This window comes from Micromesistius poutassou (assembly GCF_964030765.1).
Source record: "Micromesistius poutassou genome assembly, chromosome: 3".
Taxonomy (NCBI): Eukaryota; Metazoa; Chordata; class Actinopteri; order Gadiformes; family Gadidae; genus Micromesistius; species Micromesistius poutassou.
In genome coordinates, this window is record NC_140273.1 from 4,780,272 (window position 1) to 4,793,194 (window position 12,923).

Below are 12,923 nucleotides of genomic sequence, written 5' to 3' on the forward strand. Positions count from 1 at the left end.
CATAGTGAAGTATTACACAGGACTTGCAAGCTATGTAATGTTTCAGACACTTCTATGCAGTCTCACCCCATATCTGCCTCAAGGTAGGATGAAGAAACTCTCACCCTTCCAGCTTGTCCTGTTGACTCTAATGTGCCTCAGACTAGACCTGCCAGTAAAGCACATCAGCCATCTGTTTCGGGTACACAGGACAACAGTCAGTGATGCCTTTCATCATACCCTTGGAGTGATGTATGCACGGCTGTGTCCATTAGTGCACTGGCCAAGCAGACTGTTTATTGACGAGTATGCCACACCAGTTCGTGGAATCGTTCGGGAAAAATGTAGCCGCCATTGTGGATTGTTTCGAGGTGTTTATTGAAAAACCCTCAAATGTACTGGCAAGGGCACAGACTTTCTCTCAGTATAAACATGCATACACCATGAAGTACCTAATTACACCCTTACACCTAAAGGGTGTAATTTCTTTCATATCCCAAGGGTGGGGTGGGCGCACTAGTGACAAACGTATAACCGAGCAAAGTGGTTTCCTCAACAAACTGTTGCCAGGTGACATTGTGCTGGCAGATAGGGGCGTTAATATCAGGGAAAGTGTGGGTATGATGTGTGCTGAAGTTAAGGTACCTACGTTCACAAGGGGTTGTGCACAGCTGGATGCGAAAGATGTGGAGGAGACTAGGGCCATAGCACATCTCAGGATTCATGTTGAGAGGGTGATTGGTGTTGTGCGCAACAAATTTAAATTCTTACACTCCACTGTACCTGTGAACATGCTCATCAAATGTGAGGGTGAAAACCTAATGCCGTTGTATAAGATTGTCACTGTTTGCTGTGCCTTAACAAATGTGTAAAAGTGTTGTTTGAGTGCCTCCTTACTGTTTCGTGTTTAAATAAATTCTTGAAACATGATATGGCGTAACATTATTTATTGAGAACTGTTAGAATAGAAATAGAACTATAAATTGAATAAATAGAAATTGACTGCAACATTTCAAAAGATTGAAACAGTAAACAGTGCAAAAGAACAATGTGCATTTAAAAATAAACATTTAAAAATAGCAATAAAGAAATCAAAAAGAAATGTGCATGGATGTACAATTCCTTGGCCTCTTCACCACGGTCTGTGGCTGTAGTTCACGAAGCACACTGGGGCCAGGTGATGCTTGGGAGGTAGGTGGTATCGAGAAATATTGCACCGCAAGTTCAGGGAGAGCCACCTTCACAAAGAAGCCCTGTGCCTTCTGAAGCCGTGCATTCCAAAATGTTTTGTCTGGAGCTATGCGCAGAATCACACAGTCCTTCAATGTCCACACTACAAAGTCACAGTAGGCACTCTCTGTTACAAATAGTTGGGTCTGGACCTGGGTGAAGTACTGGTGGTTCTTCTTGAGGTGCACCTGACCATCAACAGCATGCAGACAGAAGTTGCGGTCATCTGATGAGTACGCACCAAGGATTGTGCTGTCCTTGTACTTCGCGGGGCATTTCACTTCTATGCAGCCTTTCCCACAACAAGTGCAAGTAACAATGGCATCTAGCGATACTCCTACCTGTGGGAAGTTTCCACTTGTTGATCGGTGTGCTGATCCTTTGTTTGGGCAGTGTATGCCTGCCTCGCTGTCTCCTCATGTTTGATGCCCCAACTGGTGGCTGCTGTTCCCGGCCCACGTGTAGGATAACAAACCCTCTTTATGGTGGAGGGTGCTGGTGAACTAATGTCTGTTGCATAAACACAATGCATTGAGGAGGCTGTGATTCTTCCAGCCCGTGCAGCAAACCAAAGTGATGAGTTGTGCTGTCCCCGCGTCCTTCTCTCTATCTGCACTGCCTGTTCCTCAGACACATCAGCAATGCTCCCTATGGTCTGGCAGTGCTTCTGCAGCGCAGGCAAGTCACTCCTATCAAGGCCGCTTCCATTAGCCAGAGACTGTAAGCTGCGGATGGGCCGAATAGGGTCTCTGAACTCATCGCAGTATTCGGGTAGCACACTAAAATTTGCTGATCTTGTCCCTGTCGTGCTGATTTCCCGGTAGAATACTGCTAGCTCTTCCAGTGTTGGTGTCGGTGTGTCATTGGCTGTTTTGGCTGGACGTGTTCTCAGCGCAGGACTATTGTGGGTCTCACCGTCTATTCGTATGTTTAGAGACCTCCGTGTAGCTGCAGCAGATATGAAATTAATGCGTTGGCCAACCTCTGGCAGGACCTTGTTGATGCTGCTTGGCAGCTTCCAGTAGGTCGGTTCGTCTGTGACTGTGGCCTTCTCCTTTAACCGTACACAGGCATCGACCATAAACAGCAGGGCTCCGACATGGGTGCACGACTCCGCTACACCAGCCATGCATGTACAGTGGGCCGAACACACTTGCCCCGATGGTGTGAGGATGAACCATGGGGTGAGTGGAGGCTCGCAGAGCCGTCGTGAATGCATGACCTGTTAGATACAAGAGGTAAATAAATTAGAGAAACAGTAAAAAGCCTTGAAGACAAGGGACACATTTTATTTCAAGTTACAGCCTAGTCTAGACCCCCATTTCCATTTGTATGCACTTTCCAGATTTACATTTGTCTGCAGTCTGAATCTCACAGACCTTTCATTCACACCGTTAATGGCTTGCTTTAGTCTAACCAGACCATTAACTACCCTAGCCTAACCAGAACTGGTTTGTCTACTTCGAAGCCCCCGACACACAATGCCTAGTATGTTTCATTGGGCTAAAATCAAATTAGCATAACAAGCTGCAAAACATGTGGGAAGTTAATCTAACGTTTGTGTGCATGGAACACCTCGTTACAATCTAGTGTTTACGAAACAATCGCGGTAAATTACTTTGTCACTTTGGTCAACGCAATGTATTCACAACACATTAGTATTATTAGCATAAAACTCAAAAAGGTGAAGCAACTTACCTTTGCCAGTACAACAGTGTTTTGAGCGTTTGGAGGCTTGTAGATGGCCAGGTCTTGCACCCAACCACAGCAGAATGTCTCATAGCTTTCTAGCGATTTATGGCTTTTAAATTCTTGCATCGTATATTGACTGATGCCAAAAACCAAGTAGTTCACTATGTCCATATATGTGCAAGGTGGTTAAAGGTCCAGGTCTCTGTCCCATTCTGCTGCAGGTAGCTCGTATGGGTCGACGTTGTTTAAGTCTGACAGCTTCTCCTCATACCTCTGCTTGGCGCTGGTAGTGAGTTTGTTCCTGTAAGGACCCTTTTCCTTCGCCTTATTCTTCTCCATTTATTTCTATCGTAATTTCTCCTGCGTCTCTGCGTCTATGTTTCCTCATCTGTCTGTATGCCGCTCTGACAACGTTTCTCCTGGCAACCGTGCTACCAGCATGGCGGATGGGCTCAAACCCCTCCCCTCCCCTCCCCTCCCCAAAAACCACGTGACTCCTCATTCTCAATTTGAGAATGAGGAGTCACGTCGTTCACACAACTTCACACACCGTGTGAAGTTATTTTTTCGTTTCGGCAAGTAGCCGTGTAATAATGTAGCCTATAGAACGTCGCCGGTTATTATCTAAAATAAGCCCCTTAAGGGAGAAGACACCGCCGCTTCAAGTCGGGGTCCGGTTCGCCCTGTCGGGGCCTACCGTAATTTCCCGCATACAGGCTGCATCATGGATAAACCGCAAGCCTTTCATTTATGTATTTAAAAAAGCAGAATAAGAATAATTATGTAATGAATAGGCATATAAATCCCTTCAGCCAAGTGATCACTGCAAATCGATGTTAAACTTGAACTAGCTTTTCCCCCCTTTAAGACCAACTAGGTCTACTGCTTGGCACGCATTATTTTTGTGCAGCAGCTATGGACCTGTCTTTCTTTAGGCTTAGGCTACTGTCTCCTGACGAGGTGTTCACCAATGAGCTAGTTTACCATAATAAGACCGCCATACGAATCTGGAAAAAACGAATAAAGACAGCGAGGATGCAGGGAGTTCAGCAAGGCTACAGCTGAAGATCAAGGTAAATAGGTGCTGATATATTTTAAACGTCAGCATTAGAGGAATTGACGTGTTCGCCGATGGACAAATTTAACGCACAACTGTGTGTTTATGCTGAGACTGCTTTGCTTTTTGCTACCTGTCTGTGTGCGCCGTGCGGGCTTTGCGCACCGTCAAGGGAAAGAGGCGGTGGTTGAAAAAAATATTTCGACCGCTTATTAAGTTCACTCGTTGCTTATAATGGTTTATTCGTTTCCCAGTATTTCATTAATTTAGAAGACAGTTTTGTTAATTTTTTTTTGGTGAAACACAACACTGCCAATGTGGCAGTTCCATGCGCAACGGGGATTTATAAGGCTAGTTTTACCGCGAGTGAGTGTTGAAGAATGAATGAATGCGGGTGATGGTGATGGTGTGCGCGCCCATCTGTCTAAACACACGCAAATTAAACACGTAAGTGTATGAGAAGGAAATCGAGTCAGTCGACCTGCGATAAGCAGCTGATTCTGAACGGACTCGTCTTCGAGATGGACGTGTTCTAACACATTTTTAATCAATGAAATGTTAACAACAGTATATATCTGACCATTTAATTTTCGAAATTTTAGGTGAAGCCGAGCTTCCCTTGCAGTCGAGAAGTCGCCACTACGAAAGAATGCAATGTATCCAACTAGCGGGATCTAAACAAAATAAGCTCCAGCGAATTACTACAATGCAGAAGTAGTGGAGAATGGCGAAACACAGCAACTCTAGCCTACTCTCAACCAAAATAAAACTAATCGCCGCCCGGTGCAGCAGTGTGAACTGCCCAGTTTTTAGAACGTCTCACCTCGCAAGGAGTTGCGAGTTGCAAGCAGAATCTTATCTTTGCGTCGCGAATCTTTGGTCTGAACTGGGCTTTAGCATTAGTGGCGGTTTTAGGCACGGGCGAAAAACGAGACACACGAGAAAGAAAATGATCTGCATTTTCTATTAACGATAATGCCCCCCCCGTCAACAAATCCGCCACACATTGCTACCTGGTCTGTGGGAAACACTGCCGTGATCCAAATGCAATCGCGGCTGCGACGTGAATGCACGGTAAAGAGGTCTGAGGCTAAAGCTAACCTCAATCGACCCAGACATCACAGAACTCTGTTCACAGAGCCACGCACACCCCTCTCACTAAGCATGATAGGCCCAGACTCGCCATTACCAATTTCTTTACCTCTTATGGGTACATTCCCCAGGATTACTTTGAGAAGGTCACAGTAGGGCCTACTATTCTTAATTTTCAATTTGTGCCTGAGTAGGCTACATTCTCCTTCAAACCTAAACATTATATTCTGACCTGTTGTTAGTATTGTCTCGTTGCAAGTGTTTAAATACAATAGGCCTACATGAGTTTACATAGTCTACAGTTGGTTGTTCAGTCAAGTAAAGTTATGTGAATAATAAATCGTATTATTAATATTAATGCCTTCTTTGTAAACTTTATTTTAATTCCGGTGGTACTTGGAGAGCCAAATCATTTCTAAGGTGGTACTCATGGTAAAAAGTTTGAGAACCACTGATGTAGCCTATAGAAGCCAAGAGATTCAGTAAACTGATGCCTATATTGACTTCTTTCTTTTATTGTTCTTTCCGTGCTTAGCTCGAAAGGCACTTAAAATACAAAAAATCACTAAAATATAGGCTAAGTAGCCTAACACCAAACTAACAATTTCTAGTTCAATTCCAACAAGGTCCACAGTCCACACAGAAAGGCAGAGAGACAGAAGACATGGAAGGAGGGAGGGAGAGAGACTGGAAGAGTTTTTGGAAAGGAGCATGCATTTAAGAGAAGTTCTCTGAAAAGCTCTTGGAGGTAGGCTATCTTTTTGCCATCTTTCTCTCTTGTTCAAATGTTGGGAATCACATAAAAATGCACATTTGATGTTCTTGTTCTTAGTTTAGGACCAGAAACAGATCCCACCGTTTATTCTAATTGATTGGAAAATGAAGCACAAAGTGTTGAGAAAGACCCGGGAGATTTAAAGAGATCACGCCGACACCCCGCCAAGGAGCGCGAATATAATTAGACCGGATTTACCGGAGAGACGATAGTTCCTCCAGACGAGTTGCTCTGAGGCGGGTGGACGGCTGGTCTGCGGCCGGGGGAGAGACGATGTCGGCGGCTAGCGGCTTCCAGGGGGCCACCCTCTGGAGGAACAACAACTACACCCTGCCCGCCCGGGACCCCCCTCTGTCGGACCAGGGGGAGACCATCATCGGGGTCTACCTGCTGGTTCTTGGTCGGTATCAACACGCAATGTTGTGTGTTTGTAGCCTACTTCTTAAAGAACATTTCGAAATACTAACTTAGAAATACTAACTCTGTCTTACGGCCAGAACTAACTCGTTACTGAGTAGAGGGTTTTTATTGGTAGGCCTATAAGTATTTAGATGTAAGGGCATTTATTGGTATAAGTATTTGGATGTAAAGATATTTATTGGTAGGCCCTATAATAATTTTTGATGTAGGGGTATTCATTGGTATAAGTATTAAGATATTAGGGTATTTATTGGTATAAGTACTTAGATGCAAGGTTTTTTTAAATTAAATATTTAGATGTAGTGGCATTTAGTGTATGTAAAGGTATGCTATTTATTTGTAGAGGTATTTAAATGTAAAGGTATTTATAGGTAGAAGTATTTATATGTAGTGGTACCTATTTAGTATTTTGATGTAGTGGTATTTAGGAAGTAGGATGTAAGGTATTGGTAGAAGTATTTTGATGTCTGGTGTTCGTCGTGGTTTATCTGGATTATAGCGGTGAGGAGATCAGGATTGAGCCGGTTCAGAGATGAACCTTTACTCACCATTCATGTATCAATTATCCTACTATTAATACTCTTGTTGATACTACGGCTCTAGTAATGATGCTGACCGCAAAGCAGACAGACAGATGGGCAGACAGACAGTTTTCAGCCTTGAAGCGGTAGTAGGCCTATGAGCAACAGTCTCCGGGTTAACTCCCAGATAATCCAATTATTCACCAACAGTCACAGCCTTCGTACCAGTTAACTGTCTTTCTTTAGTGGCGGGTTGAATGGAAGGGTTTGGTTTTTAGGGTTAGGGTAAGGGGTTGTTATTGGTGGGGTTAAGATTGTTGGTTGTCGGTTCTAGGGTTGGGGTTAGGGTTAGGCGTTTCTCTGGGTTGGGTTTTTTATTTAATTTTTAGCTCTAAGGTGAGAGTTAAGGGCTCTTATTGGTGGGGTTTGGTTGTTGGTTCTAGGATTGGATCTTAGGGTTTTATTTTAAGTTCTAAGGTTGTGGATAGAAGTTTCAATTGGTTGGTCTTAGGGTTCTATCTTCAATTATAGGGTTGGGGGATAGGGTTAGAGGTTTCCATAGTGTTGTATTTTATGGTTTGTTTTTCAGCTCTAGAGTTGAGGGTAAGGGGTTTCTATGGCAGTGTTTTAGGGGTTTATTTTAACTTCTAGGTTTGGGGTTTCCCATGGGTTTGGTTTCAGGGTTAGATTTGTCAGGTCTAGTCCCAGGACAGGATCCCCATGGGGAGTGTCCATCACATTAGTACTAATCTCTCTATAAATAAATGTTGACAACTGACTGGTTTGTTGACTTTGGTGGGGAGATGTCCCCCCCCCCCTCTTCTGCTAACTATGCTTCAGAGACAGAGCAGAAAGCAGTCATACCATCACAAAGGAACAGCCCTTTTCTACCAGTGTGTCCTTCACTCATCCTGTGAGTCTGAGCGGCCCCTGGGTGTAGGTTTCATGGTGTGTGTGTGTGTGTGTGTGTGTGTGTGTGTGTGTGTGTGTGTTATCGTGCGCGTGACCGACTACGTCTGCGCATTAACGTCCGTGCGTTGACCTGTGTTGTCCTGCAGGCTGGCTGTCCTGGTTCGGGAACAGCATCGTTCTGTTTGTGTTGTACAAGCAGCGCGCCTCGCTCCAGCCCACGGACTATCTGACCCTGAACCTGGCCTTCTCCGACGCCAGCATCTCCGTGTTCGGATACTCCCGGGGGATCATCGAGATCTTCAACGTCTTCAAGGACAACGGCTACCTGGTCTCCTCGATCTGGACCTGCCAGGTAGGAGGCGTCCTGCACTGTCCAGCACGCCCCCAGACCATAATGGCGGTGTTGTTATGGTGACGGGTGTGTTCCAGGTGGATGGTTTCTTCACGCTGGTGTTCGGGCTGAGCAGCATCAACACCCTCACCGTCATCAGCATGACGCGCTATGTCAGGGGCTGCCACCCCAACCGAGGTAGTCACACATACTAATACATACTAATATATACTAATAATTACTAATATATACCAATACATACTCACACATACTCATTTATACAAATATATTCTAACACATACTAATACATACTCACACATACTAATACATATGCATGAATACTAATATATACTAATGCCGCTTTTCCACCGACAGTACCAGCTCGCCTCGCCTCGACCCGCCATTGGCAAAAAAAGTACCTGGTACCGGGTACTTTTTTTTAGTACCACCTCCGTCGAGGTTCCAAGCGAGTGGAGTAGGTACTTTTGTGCGACGTAAACAGGCTGCTGGCCACTGATTGGCCAGAGAGTGACGCCACTGGATGAGTGCGACGTCCGAACGTGAAACCCGACACCCGGCCGGCATCTTTAAATACCACTAGCATCTGCGTTCAGTCCACAATAGCGATTGAATTTTGGAAATTCTCCTCTCTAGCTTTGTGTGTCACCACAATCCATAGTCTGAACAGCAAGTGCACCAACACCTCCAAGTCCTCTATTGTTGTTTTGTTTAGCCTAGCCAGCCCTGTGTTTTTATGTGTCGCGTGGATATGTACGTCACTGCAGTTTCGCGCATGCGTGCTATGTGACGACCCGCCCACATTGAAGAGGTTCTTTTCTACGACCCGCCCACGTTGAAGAGGTACTTTTTTAGATGGAGACGCGACGTGCCTGGAACCAAACCGAGTCGTGCCGAGTTAAGTCGTGCCGAGTCGAGCTGGTACTGTCGGTGGAAAAGCGGCATTAGATATACTAATACATACTAATACAACACTAGACTATCATAAACCTATATAAAGTGCTGTATCATATGTTGTGATAGTATAACATTCTGTGATACTAATTGATTATCATGTGGTATTTATAACGTGTACTCTGGTTGTCCTCAGCTCACCTCATCAACAACACCACCATCCTCGTTTGTCTGGTCTGCATCTGGGCCAGCGCTGTGTTCTGGTCTGGAGCGCCCCTGGTGGGCTGGGGGAGCTACACAGGTGGGAATACAACCTGTTCGCACTGGTTTTAAAAACTCCAAACCACTTCATACAGCCTTAAACCACTTCACATCGCCTCAATCCAACTCACACCAGTTCACACCACTTCAAACCCCTTCACACCAATTAAAATCATTCCACAGCACCTCAAACCACTTCACACGGCATAAAACCACTTCAAACCATTTCCGATTGCTTCACACTACTTCAAACTAATTTACACTGTTTATAACTGTTTGAGACAAGTTAAGACACGTTGAAACCAGTTCATATCAGTTCAAATCTGTTGTGACCGGTTGAACAAGGTTATAGTTAATCATGTAGCACATTTTATGAGGTTTGATAATACCAGTTAAAATCATTCAACAATTCCAAACCATTTAGTTTGAGTTCCTCCACTTCCTACGAGAATGCCTTCAATCTGACCTTCTAAAAGTGTGTTTTGGACAAGCGTGAAGCCACGGTGTGTTGTTTGTCTAGACCGCGGCTACGGGACCTGTGAGATCGACTGGGCTAAGGCCAGCTACTCCAACGTCTACAAGTCCTACATCATCTCCATCCTGGTGTCCTGCTTCCTGCTGCCCGTGGCTCTCATGCTGTTCTCCTACGTGTCCATCATCAACACCGTGAAGCGAGGAAACGCCCTGACCGCCGACGGAGACATCAGCGAACGCCAGCGCAAGATAGAGAGAGACGTCACCATAGTAACACACACAATTATCATTCTAATATTTCAGCACGAAATATATGTAACAAGTCAATGTATTAAGATGTCTTGTGTGACACTGGGCAGATCCTGTCATAACTAGTAGCTCATATAGATAAATCCTCCAGCTCTGACGTAAACCACTGAGCCAGGTGCAGCCCAGAGCAGACAGGTCGGGGTAACTCCAGGCCGTGTGATCTCCAGGTGTCCATCGTGATATGCACGGCCTTCATCCTGGCGTGGTCTCCGTACGCCGTGGTGTCGCTGTGGTCCGCCTGGGGCTTCCAGGTGCCGGTGCTCACCAGCATCTTCACGCGCCTCTTCGCCAAGTCGGCCAGCTTCTACAACCCGCTCATCTACTTTGGCCTCAGCTCCAAGTTCCGCAGCGACGTGGCCGTGCTGCTGCCTTGCACGCCGCACGCCCGGGACGCCGTGCGCCTCAAGCGCTTCCGGTCCGGAGACGGCGCCCCGCCGCCCGCCAGGGCCCCCCTCAACGCCAGGGAGAGGAAGTACGCGCCCGGGGAGCCGGAGGCCCAGAGGGGGCCCTGCGCTCCCCCGAGCCCACCCCTGGACTCAGGCCTGGGCGGCCCCCCCGCCGACCTGCCCTCGCAGAGCGACGGAGAGTCGATATGCGTCAGACTTTGAAACGGTTTCAGATTTACTCCAATCATAGGAAAACCCTTAATGCAGCTGGAACCAGTAAGGTTTCATATTCACCGTAAAGAAATTATATTTACTTTAAAATGGTAAAGATTTTTCTTGAAATGTTAAATATACACTTTTCAATGTTTCATATTTACTTTAAAATGTTTCATTTTTACTTGAACCATATTTACCTTAAATTCATATTTGGGTCTTTGGGTCTACTTCCCAGATCATCCAGAGGAAGCAGAGTTCACAAACGTACTACCCGTATTTTGTACGTTTCATCTCATCTTTCCTGTTGTTAATAGGCATGGCTTCCAGAGTACCCCATTAAAGTAACATACAACACTACAATAATGCATTGAGTCGGATTCGATCATGCTCTCAGATCCCAAACTATAATTAGGTGAGTGCTGCAAGCAGCGCTCAACTATTGTTATTCTTGGGCTTTATTCTTTCTTTCTTTATTATTCTCTACACATTTTGGGACCCTCCTTCCACAATTTTTCCCCTAGAGACTCCATTCCACTTTTAAAATGTTAATTTTTCTTTGGAATTGCGCACTACCATTCAAGATTTTTTAATGTTATAAACTTTTGAAAATATTTATAATATTCTCTGACATTGACTGACTACTACTACTTCAGACTTCGCAACTTGGTCAATTCTTTGTGCGAACATTTCACAAATCAACACTTTTATCTTCAAATATAACTAAACAGATATTCAATATATGAACAGTTTCATTAAACCCGCTTCGTCTATTTTCTATTTTCGTCAGAGCGGTGCGGTAAAGCGAATGCAATACCCCCTGCTGCTCCAATTCTCCGGCCAATCTCACACTCCATCGTACCCTCACATGCGAACAAGACCCCGAGGTACTTGAACTCCTTCACTTGGGCTAAGGACTAATGTCCTACTTGGAGTAGACAATCCACCGGTTTCCTGCTGGGAGTCATTGGCGGTGCTGATCGTCACCCCAGCAGCACACTCGGCTGCGAGCCGATCCAGTGAGTGCTGAAGGTCAAGGGCCGATGATGCCATCAGGACCACATCATCTGCAAAAAGCAGTGATGAGATTTCCAGCACCCGCACTCGTCGCACGAGCCCGTACGTACGGCCTCGTGTACCAGTCTTCTAGACCCTGACTTTCCCCGGCTTTCTCCCTACGGCCTTTTGGCTGTAAGGAGAAGGCAGAGCTGCCTGTTACGCTCGTGGCACAGTTGTGGCACAGTCGTGTCATAGGCCCGCCCCTGCGGCGGTCTCTCTGCTTGCACACAAGCAACTGCTTGCACGCAACACACGGTGGGAAGGAAGCGGCGTAGTATAGCCTGGGTTCTTCCGCTTCAGTGCGGCGCTCCCGTATGCTTCATGAGCGGGCTGGCCACTCGTTGCACAAGGCCATTTGTATGGCTTTGTGTACCAGCTTATAGACCCTGATCTTCCCCGCTCTCTCTCTACATTCTGTTGGTTGTAAGGAGAAGGCGGAGCTGACCGTTCTGCTGACCGTTCTGCTCCTGGCACGGTCGTTTAGGCCCGCCCTGCAGCGGTATTCTCCGCTAGCAGACGAGCAATTCCATCATAGACGGTGTGAAGGTGGGAGGGGCCAGAGAGCTTTTTCTCTGCTGTCGGGTCGCCCTCTCTCCGAGTGCTACGTCTGTTGGGCGAGAGCGGCGTGTTTTCCAACATGGCTAGATGATACCCTGTGGTGGAGACATCCCATCCAGTTCAAGCACCGTCCCCCAACCTTCATGGGGTTGGTGGAGACTAGGTTGCAGGACCCCGTTGCGAGCACGGCTCTAGCAGCGGAGGTGTCTTGTCTCTTTGGAGTCGAGCCCATACTAGATCAGTTGTTACGCAGAAATGCTGTGTGGGAGGGGGCGCTTGGAACACGTCCTTGGATCTCAAGGTGTGACCGTCCATCATGCACCTGTTTGGGCTGATGGCAGCGGCAGACCCAGGGGTCCCCCTGTGCAGACTCCAGCGGTGGCTTGCTCGCCAGAGCTGTACCCTGCTCGGTGTCGCAAGACCTGGAATATTGGGGATGCTCCCCTGCACTTCTCAGGCTGGTTCCCCTAGGCAGAGTGACACCTACGTGGTGGTCTTCACGGACACCTCTTTGACAGGTTTGGAAAGAACGTGCCTCTCCCACTCGGTCGGAGGCACACTTGGCCTTTAGAAATTCATAGTTTTCTAAAGGCCATGGTTTTTATTGCCACAGCATGTATATGTTTTTGCATTCCGAAAGAGGCAGCTAGCTAGCGGCGTGACTACCTACTATCTATATACAGTGTTGGGGAGTAACGGAATACATGTTTATTCACTATCTAGGGTGCATTTGCACCAACAG

General features: G+C 46.4%; 1 protein-coding gene across 1 annotated transcript; it reads left to right on the plus strand.

Moving 5' to 3' along the window:
* Positions 1 to 6,098: 6,098 nt before the first annotated feature.
* On the plus strand, positions 6,099 to 10,573 carry opn6a (opsin 6, group member a; the record flags this gene model as incomplete). Its single annotated transcript, XM_084465381.1, has 6 exons — positions 6,099 to 6,225; positions 7,825 to 8,030; positions 8,108 to 8,207; positions 9,118 to 9,222; positions 9,703 to 9,926; positions 10,133 to 10,573. 6 exons carry the CDS (start codon positions 6,099 to 6,101, stop codon positions 10,571 to 10,573), a joined length of 1,203 nt encoding a protein of 400 aa, XP_084321507.1.
* Between the last annotated feature and the right edge of the window lie 2,350 nt (positions 10,574 to 12,923).